This window comes from Salvelinus namaycush, chromosome 15 (genome assembly GCF_016432855.1).
Source record: "Salvelinus namaycush isolate Seneca chromosome 15, SaNama_1.0, whole genome shotgun sequence".
Lineage (NCBI taxonomy): Eukaryota > Metazoa > Chordata > Actinopteri > Salmoniformes > Salmonidae > Salvelinus > Salvelinus namaycush.
The window spans coordinates 6335191-6347436 of NC_052321.1; the positions used below are offsets into that span (position 1 = coordinate 6335191).

Consider the following 12246-nt stretch of genomic DNA (forward strand, 5'->3'; position numbering starts at 1 on the left):
CCACTGTACTCACATCCTACCATACCCTTGTCTGTACATTATGCATTGAATCTATTCTTCCACGCCCAAAAATCTGCTCCTTAACTCTCTGTTCTGAACGCACTAGACGACCAGTTCTTATAGCCTTTAGCCGTATCCTTATCCTACTCCTCCTCTGTTCCTTCGGTGATGTAGAGGTTAACCCAGGCCCTGCAGCCCCCAGCACCACTCCCATTCCTATACAGAGAAAAGAGTCGGCCCGAGAATTGAACCCTGTGGTACCTCCATAGAGACTGCCAGAGGTCCGGACAACAGGCCCTCCGATTTGACACACTGAACTCTGTCTGAGAAGTAGTTGGTGAACCAGGCGAGGCAGTAATTTGAGAAACCAAGGCTCAAGTGTAGATGAAGGGGAGGAGACAGGTGAAAATAAGGATTTTCAATTGAGACATTGATTGTGTATGCCATTCAGAGGGTGATTGGGCAAGGCAAAAGATGTAAGTGCCTTTGAACAGGGTATGGTAGTAGGTGCCAGGATCAACAGTTTGAGTGTGTCAAGAACTGCAACGCTGCTGAGTATTTCACGCTCAGCTGTTTCCCCGTTTGTATCAAGAATGGTCCACCACCCATCCAGCCAACTTAACACAACTTTGGAAAGCATTGGCGTCAACATGGGTCAGCATCCCTATGGAACATTTTCGACACCTTGTAGAGTCTATGCCCGGACGAATTGAGACTGTTCTGAGGGCAAAAGTGGATGCATGTCAATTTCAGGAATGTTTTTCCTAATGTTCTGTACACTCTGTGTAGTGTATTGCATTGTGACCAAAGGAGTGGGTGGAGTAACAAGTGTTGATGGGCATATAGAACTCAGTCCCTCATGAAATAACAACATATATATATTCTATAGAACCTACTGAGTAATTCCAACCCCACATTTACTTTGGCACATAGAATAGTTTTTGCTCTATAATTTTTTTCATTGTAGCTTTATTTTACCAGGTAAGTTGACTGAGAACACATTCTCATTTACAGCAACGACCTCGGGAATAGTTACAGGGGAGAGGAGGGGGATGAATGAGCCAATTGAAAGCTGGGGATGATTAGTAGGTCATGACGGTATTAGAGTCATATTGGGAATTTAGCCAGGACACCGGGGTTAGCACCCCTACTCTTATAATAACTGCCATGGGCTCTTTAGTGACCACAGAGAGTCAGAACACCCGTTTAACGTCCCATCTGAAAGACGGCGCCCATCCGAAAGACATAAGCATTCCATATAAAGGGAATCGCATTGTGTCAAATCGAATGGGTGGAGTAAATGATTCACTCCGTATTATTCAGTGCCCCATGAAATGACACTATATACATTCCACAGACCCTACTGAGTATTCCCTACAATACCTTTATTATGGCACCAAGAATAATTTTTGCTCTATACGCCAATATGTTTTCCATGTACAGTGATTTGCATTTGGGACATTTATTTGGCTTTGGAACATTGCAAATGTCACTTAAATATCAACAAATATGAATAATTGTTAAATGTTTAGACAATTATTTTTCGTATCCCATGAATAAATACAGGGGGCTTTTATTTTGAACATTTGCGGAATTCCGTGACACGGAAGTACTTTTTTAGTATTGTTGATAACATGCTGATATGATAATGCATTTTCCTGAAATCTACAAAATGAAGGGAACGGAAAAAATGATTTAACGGCCCAGGTCGACCTGATATTGTAACGAATTAACTCCTAACGTTACTAGCCTCTTGCCAAGTTAGTAGTGGTAGTTCAGAAAGGAGTGTTCTGACGTAGCTAACGTTAGTTGCTAGCTTGGCTACTGTAAACAAGCCATCTGGCGACCTGTCACTGCTGGATTTGGTCACTGTCAAGTGCTTTCACTGTGGTGAGATGCCTATCGAAAGAACTCTCTCGGACCTCCGTTCACGGTTGGAGGGTAGGTGTTCTTTGTCTATCATATACTCCATTGATGTCCTACTACTCCTAGGTACAGGCTAGCTAGTTTTAGGTAATGTTCAAAAAAATTATCTCAATTAACATAATGTTCACTGACTAGCTAACGTTAGTTACCGTTTCTCTAGCTAGATATGATTGTGAATTAGCTAGCTAGGTTTATAGAAAATGGCTTTTCATATCACATCATTGACAATGAAAAGTAGTATGCATGGTGTTTGCAAGAGAATTGAACAATATACAGCATTTCAACTTGCACTACACTTCCTGTCTAATGTCTATTTCTGTCCTGCATTTCCAACCCACACCTTTAGGGTCGAAGGGCAAAGGCTCCTCCACTACTGATTACACATTAATCTGGAGGATCATGCCCCTAAACCCTGCTGCTCTTCCCTGTGTTTGTCAGAGACGTAGCTAGTAACCGAATCAGTCTGATGAGGAAATGCAGTTCTGACCGTCATCAGTGCATGTGTCTATACTGACTCTCTCAAGATATTATATCCTGTTAATGATTTTCTGAACTGAAGCACAAAAACCCCAGAAGTTATTGGCTGCATTTATATGGTCATGTGGATGACCGTGATCGTCTATTCAATTCACTCTGTTGTCTCCAAATCTTGCATTCACTAAGAAAGCAGGGGCTGTACCAGCTAATGACAGAGCCCCTTGATTTCTCCCCCAATTTCCTCTTGAAGACGGTGCAGTGACAGAGTTATGCATGAGTAACAGTGGAATCAATTGTCTTTGTCTTGGTTATACTGTACTGTATGTGGATTCCGTGTGGGCAAAATCACTCTTAGTGTGTCGTGAGATCACACCATGTTTATGTGAGCATGACCACTGATTTAAGCTCTTTGTTGTGTCTGTTGGACTGTTAAATAGGCCTAGCTAGGTTTTGAACGTTCCACAGCCTATGTAGTGAAAGTGTTGTTGGTCTAACTAAAGATTTTAATTAAAATGATTATGATTCAGATTTGCATTGATGTCAATGGAAGATTTGTGTGTAGTGTAAGCTTCTGTTGCTCGTGCAGATCGAGTCAGGATTAGGCCCAATGATTTATATATATATATATACACTAGATGACTGATTGGGGGTGCTGTTTTGATGCCACCGTGCCTCCATCTTGGCACTCCCCCAAAAATGCATTCATTAATGTCTACATTCGTTTTTGCCACATTTATTATATTGCAAACACCTTAATGCATACTTTTAAATTATATTATACAAGCTAAACATAAAAAATTAAAAAAACATTTTCCTTAATGTATATTTTTCTGAGATTACTAAAGTTACTGTCCCCGCCACAACAACAAAAATACTTAAATACTGTACATGTGATTTTTGTCCTTCAAAAGTTTAATTGAAATATGGTATAATTCTATTTTATTCCTATGGAGGACTGCTCCTACTAGGGAGGGCCAATATGGCCGACCGTGTGTTCAAATCCTCTCAATGGCCAATACATAACAAAACGCCATCTAGGGCTTATATACATCATTCATTGGGTCTAAATGAGTTTACAGTCTGTAGGAGTGCGAGAAGATGCAGTGTTTTTCTTAGACACTCTAATCCATTTAGCCTATAGGCCAGTGCCATACAGGGCAGCGATGGTCTTGCACCATGGTTGAATGTGCAGGAGAAAGTAATTACACACAGAAACCTGCTATGTTAAAAGTCTATCAGTTGTTGTAAAGCCTGATGGGGCAAGATGTCTTTTTTACCGTTATCCCATAGGATATGAGAAGATTGAGGAAGCTACATCGAGGACCTCTATAGCTGACTTTGAGGATGCCAGACTTATATTCATCAATCAGCCTCAACTCACTAAGTTCTGCACCAATCATGTCAGGTAGCCCGAGTGTTTACATTTATAAATAAACTAATTTGTAGGCCTATGTTATTAGTTTGTAATGACCATTTTGCCAAGTCAATTCTTAGTAAACACCTGATAATGTCTGTCTCTCTCGCCTTTTCCAGCACAGCCAAATACAATGTGCTTACCTTCCTGCCTCGATTCCTATACGCTCAGTTCAGGAGGGCTGCTAACTCATTCTTCCTGTTCATTGCACTACTGCAGGTGGGTCTAAATAATTATACAATGTATTTTGCACATTTCAGCACTGTTTAGCAGACAGAAATTCTCACCTATCAGACACACATCGTGGTTGTTAAATGGATAGTTAACTTTTTAAAGTTTTACCTTATTAAACAACTTAATCGAAAATCGGTTTTGTAAAAAAAAAGGGTTAACTATCGCTTTAACACACAGACTAACTATGTCTCCATTCTCCTGGTAGCAAATTCCGGATGTTTCTCCCACAGGACGGTGGACTACCCTGGTTCCTTTGATCCTCATCCTGTTGGTGGCAGCCCTGAAGGAGATCGTTGAGGATCTGGTGAGGACCATAGAACTAGAATGACATTAAATATATCTATATTTCTATAGAGAGGAAATCCGTTATGTGTTCTCTGAAAACGTGCCCAAGTGCATGGCATGTCTGAAAGTCGTTCTTGACCGTGTGGTTTTTGATTTTCTTGAAACTGATTCCATAAAAAGGTCCTTTGGATGAAGGATGCTTGACATATAATAAAACATTGGACAGAGATAATTTCACATTTGAATGTTCTGCCCAACAGAAACGTCACAAAGCAGACAGGGTGGTCAACAGGAAGGAGGCCCAAGGTAAGAAACTGTTGAAATGATTTATCTATTACTGCTTTTCAAACAGGTGTAGGTTATTGGACATATTTTAGTATCAGGATTTTATTTGATTTTTTTACCTTTTATTTAACTAGGCAAGTCAGTTAAGAACAAATTCTTATTTTCAATGACAGCCTAGGAACAGTGGGTTAACTGCCTGTTCAGGGGCAGAACGGCAGATTTGTACCTTGTCAGCTCAGGGATTTGAACTTGCAACCTTTCGGGTACTAGTCCAACGCTCTAACCACTAGGCTACCCTGCCGCCCCTAACATAGTTTTCTCTCTGTGTCCCCCTCCTCTTCCTGTTTCCCTATTTCTGCCTTCTCTCTCTTTGTCAGTTCTGAGAAATGGAGCATGGGAGATTGTTCACTGGGAGAAGGTATGTCCCTCAATCTCAGGCCAGAGTCAGGTATTTTCTGCTTACTTTCTCTGCCTTCAGATGGGCTAAATCCTAGTTGTTGTTTGATGTCTAGTGATTCAATGGTTAAATTGAGCCACGGTCTGTCACTGAATAGGGTGTACATTTAAGTTGTCATATTTTAAGTTGTCATATTTTACATTGCCTAGTAGTTTATTCTTCATTAGGGGGGAGAGACTTAGGATTCAGACCTAGCTACTGATTTAAACACATGTAAACTCAGCAAAAAAAGAAACGTCCTCTCACTGTCAACTGGAGTTTATTTTCAGCAAACGTAACATGTGTAAATATTTGTGTGAACATAACAAGATTTAAGAACTGAGACAAACTGAACAAGTTCCACAGACATGTGTCTAACAGAAATTGAATAATGTGTCCCTGAACAAAGAGGGGTCAAAATCAAAAGAAACAGTCAGTATCTGGTGTGGCCACCAGTTGCATTAAGTACTGCAGTGCATCTCCTCCTCATGGACTGCACCAGATTTGCCCGTTCTTCCTGTGAGATGTTACCCCACTCTTCCACCGAGGCACCTGCAAGTTCCCGGACATTTCTGGGGGGAATGGCCCTAGCCCTCACTCTCCGATCCAACAGGTCCCAGACGTGCTCAATGGGATTGAGATCCGGGCTCTTCGCTGGCCATGGCAGAACACTGACATTCCTGTCTTGCAGGAAATCATGCACAGAATGAGCAGCATGGCTGGTGGCATTGTCATGCTGGAGGGTCATGTCAGGATGAGCCTGCAGGAAGGGTACCACATGAGGGAGGAGGATGTCTTCCCTGTAACGCACAGCGTTGAGATTGCCTGCAATGACAGCAAGCTCAGTCCGATGATGCTGTGACCCTCCACCTCCAAATCGATCCCTCCCCAGAGAACAGGCCTCGGTGTAACGCTCATTCCTTTGACGATAAACGCGAATCCAACCATCACCCCTGGTGACACAAAACCGCGACTCGTCAGTGAAGAGCACTTTTTGCCAGTCATGTCTGGTCCAGCGACGGTGGGTTTGTGCCCATAGGCGACATTGTTGCTGGTGATGTCTGGTGAGGACCTACCTTACAACAGGCCTACAAGCCCTCAGTCCAGCCTCTCTCAGCCTATTGAGGACAGTCTGAGCACTGATGGAGGGATTGTGCGTTGCTAGTGTAACTCGGGCAGATATTGTTGCCATCCTGTACCTGTCCCGCAGGTGTGATGTTCGGATGTACCGATCCTGTGCAGGTGTTGTTACACGTGGTCTGCCACTGGGAGGACAATCAGCTGTCCCGTCCCGTCTCCCTGTAGCGCTGTCTTAGGCGTCTCACAGTACGGACATTGCAATTTATTTCCTTGGCCACATCTGCAGTCCTCATGCCTCCTTGCAGCATGCCTAAGGCACGTTCACGCAGATGAGCAGGGACCCTGTGCATCTTTCTTTTGGTGTTTTTCAGAGTCAGTAGAAAGGCCTCTTTAGTGTCCTAAGTTTTCATAACTGTGACCTTAATTGCCTACCATCTGTAAGCTGTTAGTGTCTTAACGACCGTTCCACAGGTGCATGTTCATTAATTGTTTATGGTTCATTGAACAAGCATGGGAAACAGTGTTTTAAACCCTTTACAATGAAGATCTGTGAAGTTATTTGGATTTTTTACGAATTATCTTTGAAAGACAGGGTCCTGAAAAAGGGACGTTTCTTTTTTTGCTGAGTTTGTGTTTATCTCCATAATGTCTAGTAACTGCTGTAGTGTTCTTTGCAGGTAGAGGTGGGAGATGTAGTCACATTAAATGGGAGAGAATACATCCCTGCAGACTCGATCGTGCTGTCCTCCAGTTAGTGCTAGAAACACAGACGGTAGATTGGTCGTTTGTTGTGGTTATGCTTCTCTGCTTTAGGCTTCGGTAATCTCTGTGCCCTTCTAGCTTCAGTAGGTCACGCTATCTGTGTTAGCTGTTCTGATGTCTTGTTTTGAAGTAGTCTCACTCTTTCTTTCCCTTCCTCTCCCCTTCCCGACATTCCCTGTGTTCTGTCTGTGTGCCCGTGTTTCTGTCCCCACCCCCTACCGTTCCCTGGTTGCTCCTGATACGTTCTTTTGCGGGTAACTTAGGTGACGGTCGGGGACGTAGTCAGAGCCAGTGACGGGGACCACCTCCCGGCGGACCTCGTCCTGCTGGCGTCCAGGTCGGGGGTCTTGTCGTCTACTGGCTATGGGGCTGAAATCAAACCCTTTGTACAGTGTTGCACCTATCACCTTTTTACTAGTCCACGTGGTTGTAAAGGACACAAGAGGAAGAAAGGATCCTACTTAATTATTTGAACATGCTCAATGCCAAATGCCCCGTGTCATACTTGAATCCTGCGGAGCGGGACTGCTTCCCTTGTTGACACGATCTCTGTTTGTACCAGGCCATCATCTCTTCCTCTCTGCGTTACTGTCTAAAATCAAAGGACTAGCTAGGTTATTGTACTGATAACAAACCTAGTTATTAGACCACAGAGCACTCATCTTGGAGTTTAGTGCTTTACTGTCTCCCTGTTGCTATGGCTACTGTAGCATTGCTGTTCTCTCCCTGGATCTCTTTCCCTATTGTTAGATAACTTCTGTGAACACCATTATAGAGCAATTCTAGATTGTTTTGACGGTCACTTTCTCTTCACCAGCGAGCCACATGCTATGTGCTACATCGAGACTTCGAATTTAGACGGGGAGACCAACCTAAAGATACGACAGGTGAAGGTTCTTAATTCACACACACACACACACACACACACACACACACACACACACACACACACACACACACACACACACACACACACACACACACACACACAAACATACCACTTACTACGTTATTGTGGCCCAGATAGGAGTCAGCTCAGTCAGCTCATCAACTCACCCCTGCACCTCTTCCTTCCCCAACCAGGGTCTTCAGGTCACAGCGGATGACAAGGATGCTGATAGTCTGTCGCGGTTGAGCGGGTGCATGGAGTGCGAAAGCCCCAATCGCCACCTCTACGACTTTGTAGGCGTCATCCGATTAGAGGGTCGTAGGTGAGAGAGATCTACCTGTCTATCAATCAATTATATATATATATCTGTATAGGTCCTAGCCCTTTCTACAGCAACAGTAACCCAGCCTAGACCTCCATAGAACATTCAGCAGCACAGTGCCAAGGAAAAGTTCTGTCTTAGTATTCTTTCATACAGTCCTTTCAGAAAGTATCCACCCTCTGACCCAGCTTACATAGCCAGTGTGAATCATTCATTCCTAGGGTTTCCCAAGGAATCCTCCAACCAGTGTTTCTGGAAAACCTGGGAAACCCTACTAATTCCGTCTCTTACCCCTGATATCCACCGATCCGTTCTCCCCAGTCCCGTCCCTTTAGGTCCGGAGCAGATCCTTCTCCGTGGAGCCCGGCTCCGGAACACCCAGTGGGTGAACGGCATGGTGGTGTACACAGGGCACGACACCAAGCTGATGCAGAACAGCACGCGGCCTCCGCTTAAGCTGTCCAGCGTGGAGCACATCACCAACACCCTGATCCTGGCGCTGTTCGGCTGCCTGCTGGTCATCTCCCTGGTCTGCTCGGCCGGACAGACACTCTGGAAGACCCAGCACGGGGACTTCGCCTGGTACATGGACCTCAACTGTGAGTACTTTACTTTTCTTTATGTTAAGTTACTTTATGTTAAGTTACTTTATGTTAAGTTACTTTATGTTAAGTTACTTTATGTTACGTTTTATTACTTTATGTTAAATTCTACTTTGCGTTATGCTACTTTACGCTATTCTACTTTACGTTATTCTACTTTATTTTACTTTATTCTATTAGTACAACGTGATGTAGGATGGATACGATCATGGAGGCACTTTATATCAGACTGATATATTATTAGATCAAACATTACATTGGAATTATCCATCTGTAACTTCTGTATGATCCCAATTTAGTACCCAGTAAATGTCTGATGTATAATAATTTACATTAACCATTACCCTTTCAGTAAATGTCTGATGTATAATAATTTACATTAACCATTACCTTCTCAGTAAATGTCTGATGTATAATAATTTACATTAACCATTACCCTCTCAGTAAATGTCTGATGTATAATAATTTACATGAACCATTACCCTCTCAGTAAATGTAATGACATTTTGTTTTTATTTCTTTACCACTGTTGTCTTAATAGCTCCAGGTAACAACCTTTCTCAGAGGCCTGTAGAAATGTTTTTGTTTGTATCCCCCAGACTAGTGACTTAGACCTCATTCTTCATTAAAATAGAGCTTGTTTAGAAGTAGAGCTGTAGATGATTTGATATGTGAATTCGATGGCCCATTGTAAACAATGTGTCTCGTGTCTACCTAGCTAGTCATGTTTTAAAGGCATACTGTAGCAAAACAAAAAACGAGTGTTCAGATTATAACTCACTATTTTTTTTAAACTCTGTTTTGCACCGTTTTATCCCTAATGAACATGTCCCAGGTCTAAAGAAAGGGTTTGTTGTGGCATCTGACATTCAAATTAGATTGAAGGTAATTTCTCTGTGTAACTTTGTGTAACTCCTTCCTACCAGATGGAGGCGCTGCCAACTTTGGCCTCAACTTCCTCACCTTCATCATCCTCTTCAACAACCTCATCCCCATCAGTCTACTGGTCACCCTGGAGGTCATCAAGTTCATCCAGGCTTACTTCATCAACTGGGTGGGAAAATCACTGCACTACACAACCTCTTACTTCATCAACTGGGTGGGAAAATCACTGCACTATACAGCCTCTTACTTCATCAACTGGGTGGGAAAATCACTGCACTATACAGCCTCTTACTTCATCAACTGGGTGGGAAAATCACTGCACTATACAGCCTCTTACTTCATCAACTGGGTGGGAAAATCACTGCACTATACAGCCTCTTACTTCATCAACTGGGTGGGAAAATCACTGCACTATACAGCCTCTTACTTCATCAACTGGGTGGGAAAATCACTGCACTACACAGCCTCTTACTTCATCAACTGGGTGGGAAAATCCCTGCACTATACAGCCTCTTACTTCATCAACTGGGTGGGAAAATCACTGCACTACACAGCCTCTTACTTCATCAACTGGGTGGGAAAATCACTGCACTATACAGCCTCTTACTTCATCAACTGGGTGGGAAAATCACTGCACTATACAGCCTCTTACTTCATCAACTGGGTGGGAAAATCACTGCACTACACAGCCTCTTACTTCATCAACTGGGTGGGAAAATCACTGCACTATACAGCCTCTTACTTCATCAACTGGGTGGGAAAATCACTGCACTACACAGCCTCTTACTTCATCAACTGGGTGGGAAAATCACTGCACTATACAGCCTCTTACTTCATCAACTGGGTGGGAAAATCACTGCACTATACAGCCTCTTACTTCATCAACTGGGTGGGAAAATCACTGCACTACACAGCCTCTTACTTCATCAACTGGGTGGGAAAATCACTGCACTATACAGCCTCTTACTTCATCAACTGGGTGGGAAAATCACTGCACTACACAGCCTCTTACTTCATCAACTGGGTGGGAAAATCACTGCACTACACAGCCTCTTACTTGGTATCTCAGAGTGGCGGTCAATTTCAATTTAATTCTGGTAGTGAACACTAAGTAGAAGTTTAAATGGAAAAATACCACAGGAGTAAATGTATCTACTTAAAAAGTTTGGTGATTTAAGTTTTGGCAAATATGGAATTTGATCTAGTATACGTGAGTGAGCATACAAATTGATGTCCGTACTATGGTAGATTTGGGACATTCAATTTATACAATGACTTTCTCCACATCTTGTGTATTGGGGATGTGATTGTGTTTGTGTTCAGGACATGGATATGCATTATGAGCCTACGGATACCTCTGCCGTGGCACGGACGTCCAACCTAAACGAGGAACTGGGCCAGGTCAAATACATCTTCTCTGACAAAACAGGCACCCTCACCTGCAACGTGATGCAGTTTAAAAAGTGCACCATCGCCGGTGTCGCCTACGGGTGAGAAGGACTTGGCGTTAATCCAACCATTTTATAGGCATGAATTAGCATGAATAATACTATGTACTTTGCTGGATAGGTAGAGTTGAAGTCGGAAGTTAACATACACCTTAGCCAAATATATTTAAACTCAACTTTTCACAATTCCTGACATTTAATCCCAGTAAAAATTCCCTGTTTTAGGTCAGTTAGGATCAGCACTTTATTTAAAGAATGTGAAATGTCAGAATAATAGTAGAGAGAATGATTTACTTCAGCTTTTATTTCTTTCATCACATTCCCAGTGGGTCAGAAGTTTACATACACTCAATTAGTATTTGGTAGCATTGCCTTTAAATTGTTTAACTTAGGTCAAACGTTTCAGGTAGCCTTCCACAAGCTTCCCACAATAAGTTGGGTGAATTTTGTCCCATTCCTCCTGACAGAGCTGGTGTAACTGAGTCAGGTTTGTAGGCCTCTTTTCTCGCACACGCTTTTTCAGTTCTGCCCACAAATGTTCTATGGGATTGAGGTCAGGGCTTTGTGATGGCCACTCCAATGCCTTGACTTTGTTGTCCTTAAGCCATTTTGCCACAACTTTGGAAGTATGCTTGGGGTCATTGTCCATTGTCGTGGAGAATCGTCTCAGAAATATAACACTCTTACAAGAACTTGTGAATTCAATATAGGCTTTAATACAAAGTATATCATTAGCCTAGATGGTCCGTGGAACACACACCTTCCCAGAGCACTGGCTCTGTCTTTATACACACACAGCATATGAGTTAATCACATATGTTAATTAAATTACTTCCCTTAGGTCATCTGCCACCATTATCTTTCATCTCAGGCTTCCTGCTTGTTTACGCCCAATAACGCCTGTATCCGCTCTTGATTAGATTACAATGGTGGCAGGACCCTCTCGTGTCCTAAAATTAATATATGTCTATCTTACCCTAAGCACTTATGGCCTTACCTCTATTTAATCTTCATAATGGTGTCCTGCTCTTTCCATAAATGCACTTTAAGTGTCACCTCCTCCTTTTTACCCTAAGCAGTTATGCACTTTAAAGCACGTATGGCTTCGGCCATTATACTATCTGTTATTTCTAGGTTTCCTGTTTTTACCAGAATGGCAAATGCACTCACGTGTTGCCTTCTCCTCTTGTAGTCTAATGTA

At 42.7% G+C, this 12246-nt stretch overlaps 1 protein-coding gene across 4 annotated transcripts in view; it reads left to right on the forward strand.

The window, feature by feature from the left end:
* Nucleotides 1-1630: 1630 nt before the first annotated feature.
* LOC120060147 (probable phospholipid-transporting ATPase IA) overlaps nucleotides 1631-12246 on the forward strand; it is a 42135-nt gene continuing 31519 nt past the window's right edge. For 2 of the 4 annotated variants that reach the window (XR_005478193.1, XM_039009251.1), the window contains exons 1-12: nucleotides 1631-1941; nucleotides 3694-3808; nucleotides 3937-4036; nucleotides 4257-4355; nucleotides 4597-4642; nucleotides 4999-5039; nucleotides 7163-7236; nucleotides 7717-7786; nucleotides 7983-8110; nucleotides 8432-8709; nucleotides 9639-9766; nucleotides 10921-11087. Coding sequence is in view for 3 of the 4 variants with exons in the window: in XM_039009251.1 (XP_038865179.1) it covers nucleotides 1896-1941; nucleotides 3694-3808; nucleotides 3937-4036; nucleotides 4257-4355; nucleotides 4597-4642; nucleotides 4999-5039; nucleotides 7163-7236; nucleotides 7717-7786; nucleotides 7983-8110; nucleotides 8432-8709; nucleotides 9639-9766; nucleotides 10921-11087 (1292 nt within the window). In the remaining variant the exon portion in view is untranslated. Of the gene's footprint in view, nucleotides 1942-3693; nucleotides 3809-3936; nucleotides 4037-4256; nucleotides 4356-4596; nucleotides 4643-4998; nucleotides 5040-6814; nucleotides 6892-7162; nucleotides 7237-7716; nucleotides 7787-7982; nucleotides 8111-8431; nucleotides 8710-9638; nucleotides 9767-10920; nucleotides 11088-12246 lie in introns of those variants that run through there. The other 2 variants (XM_039009253.1, XM_039009252.1) reach the window with 2 other exon arrangements.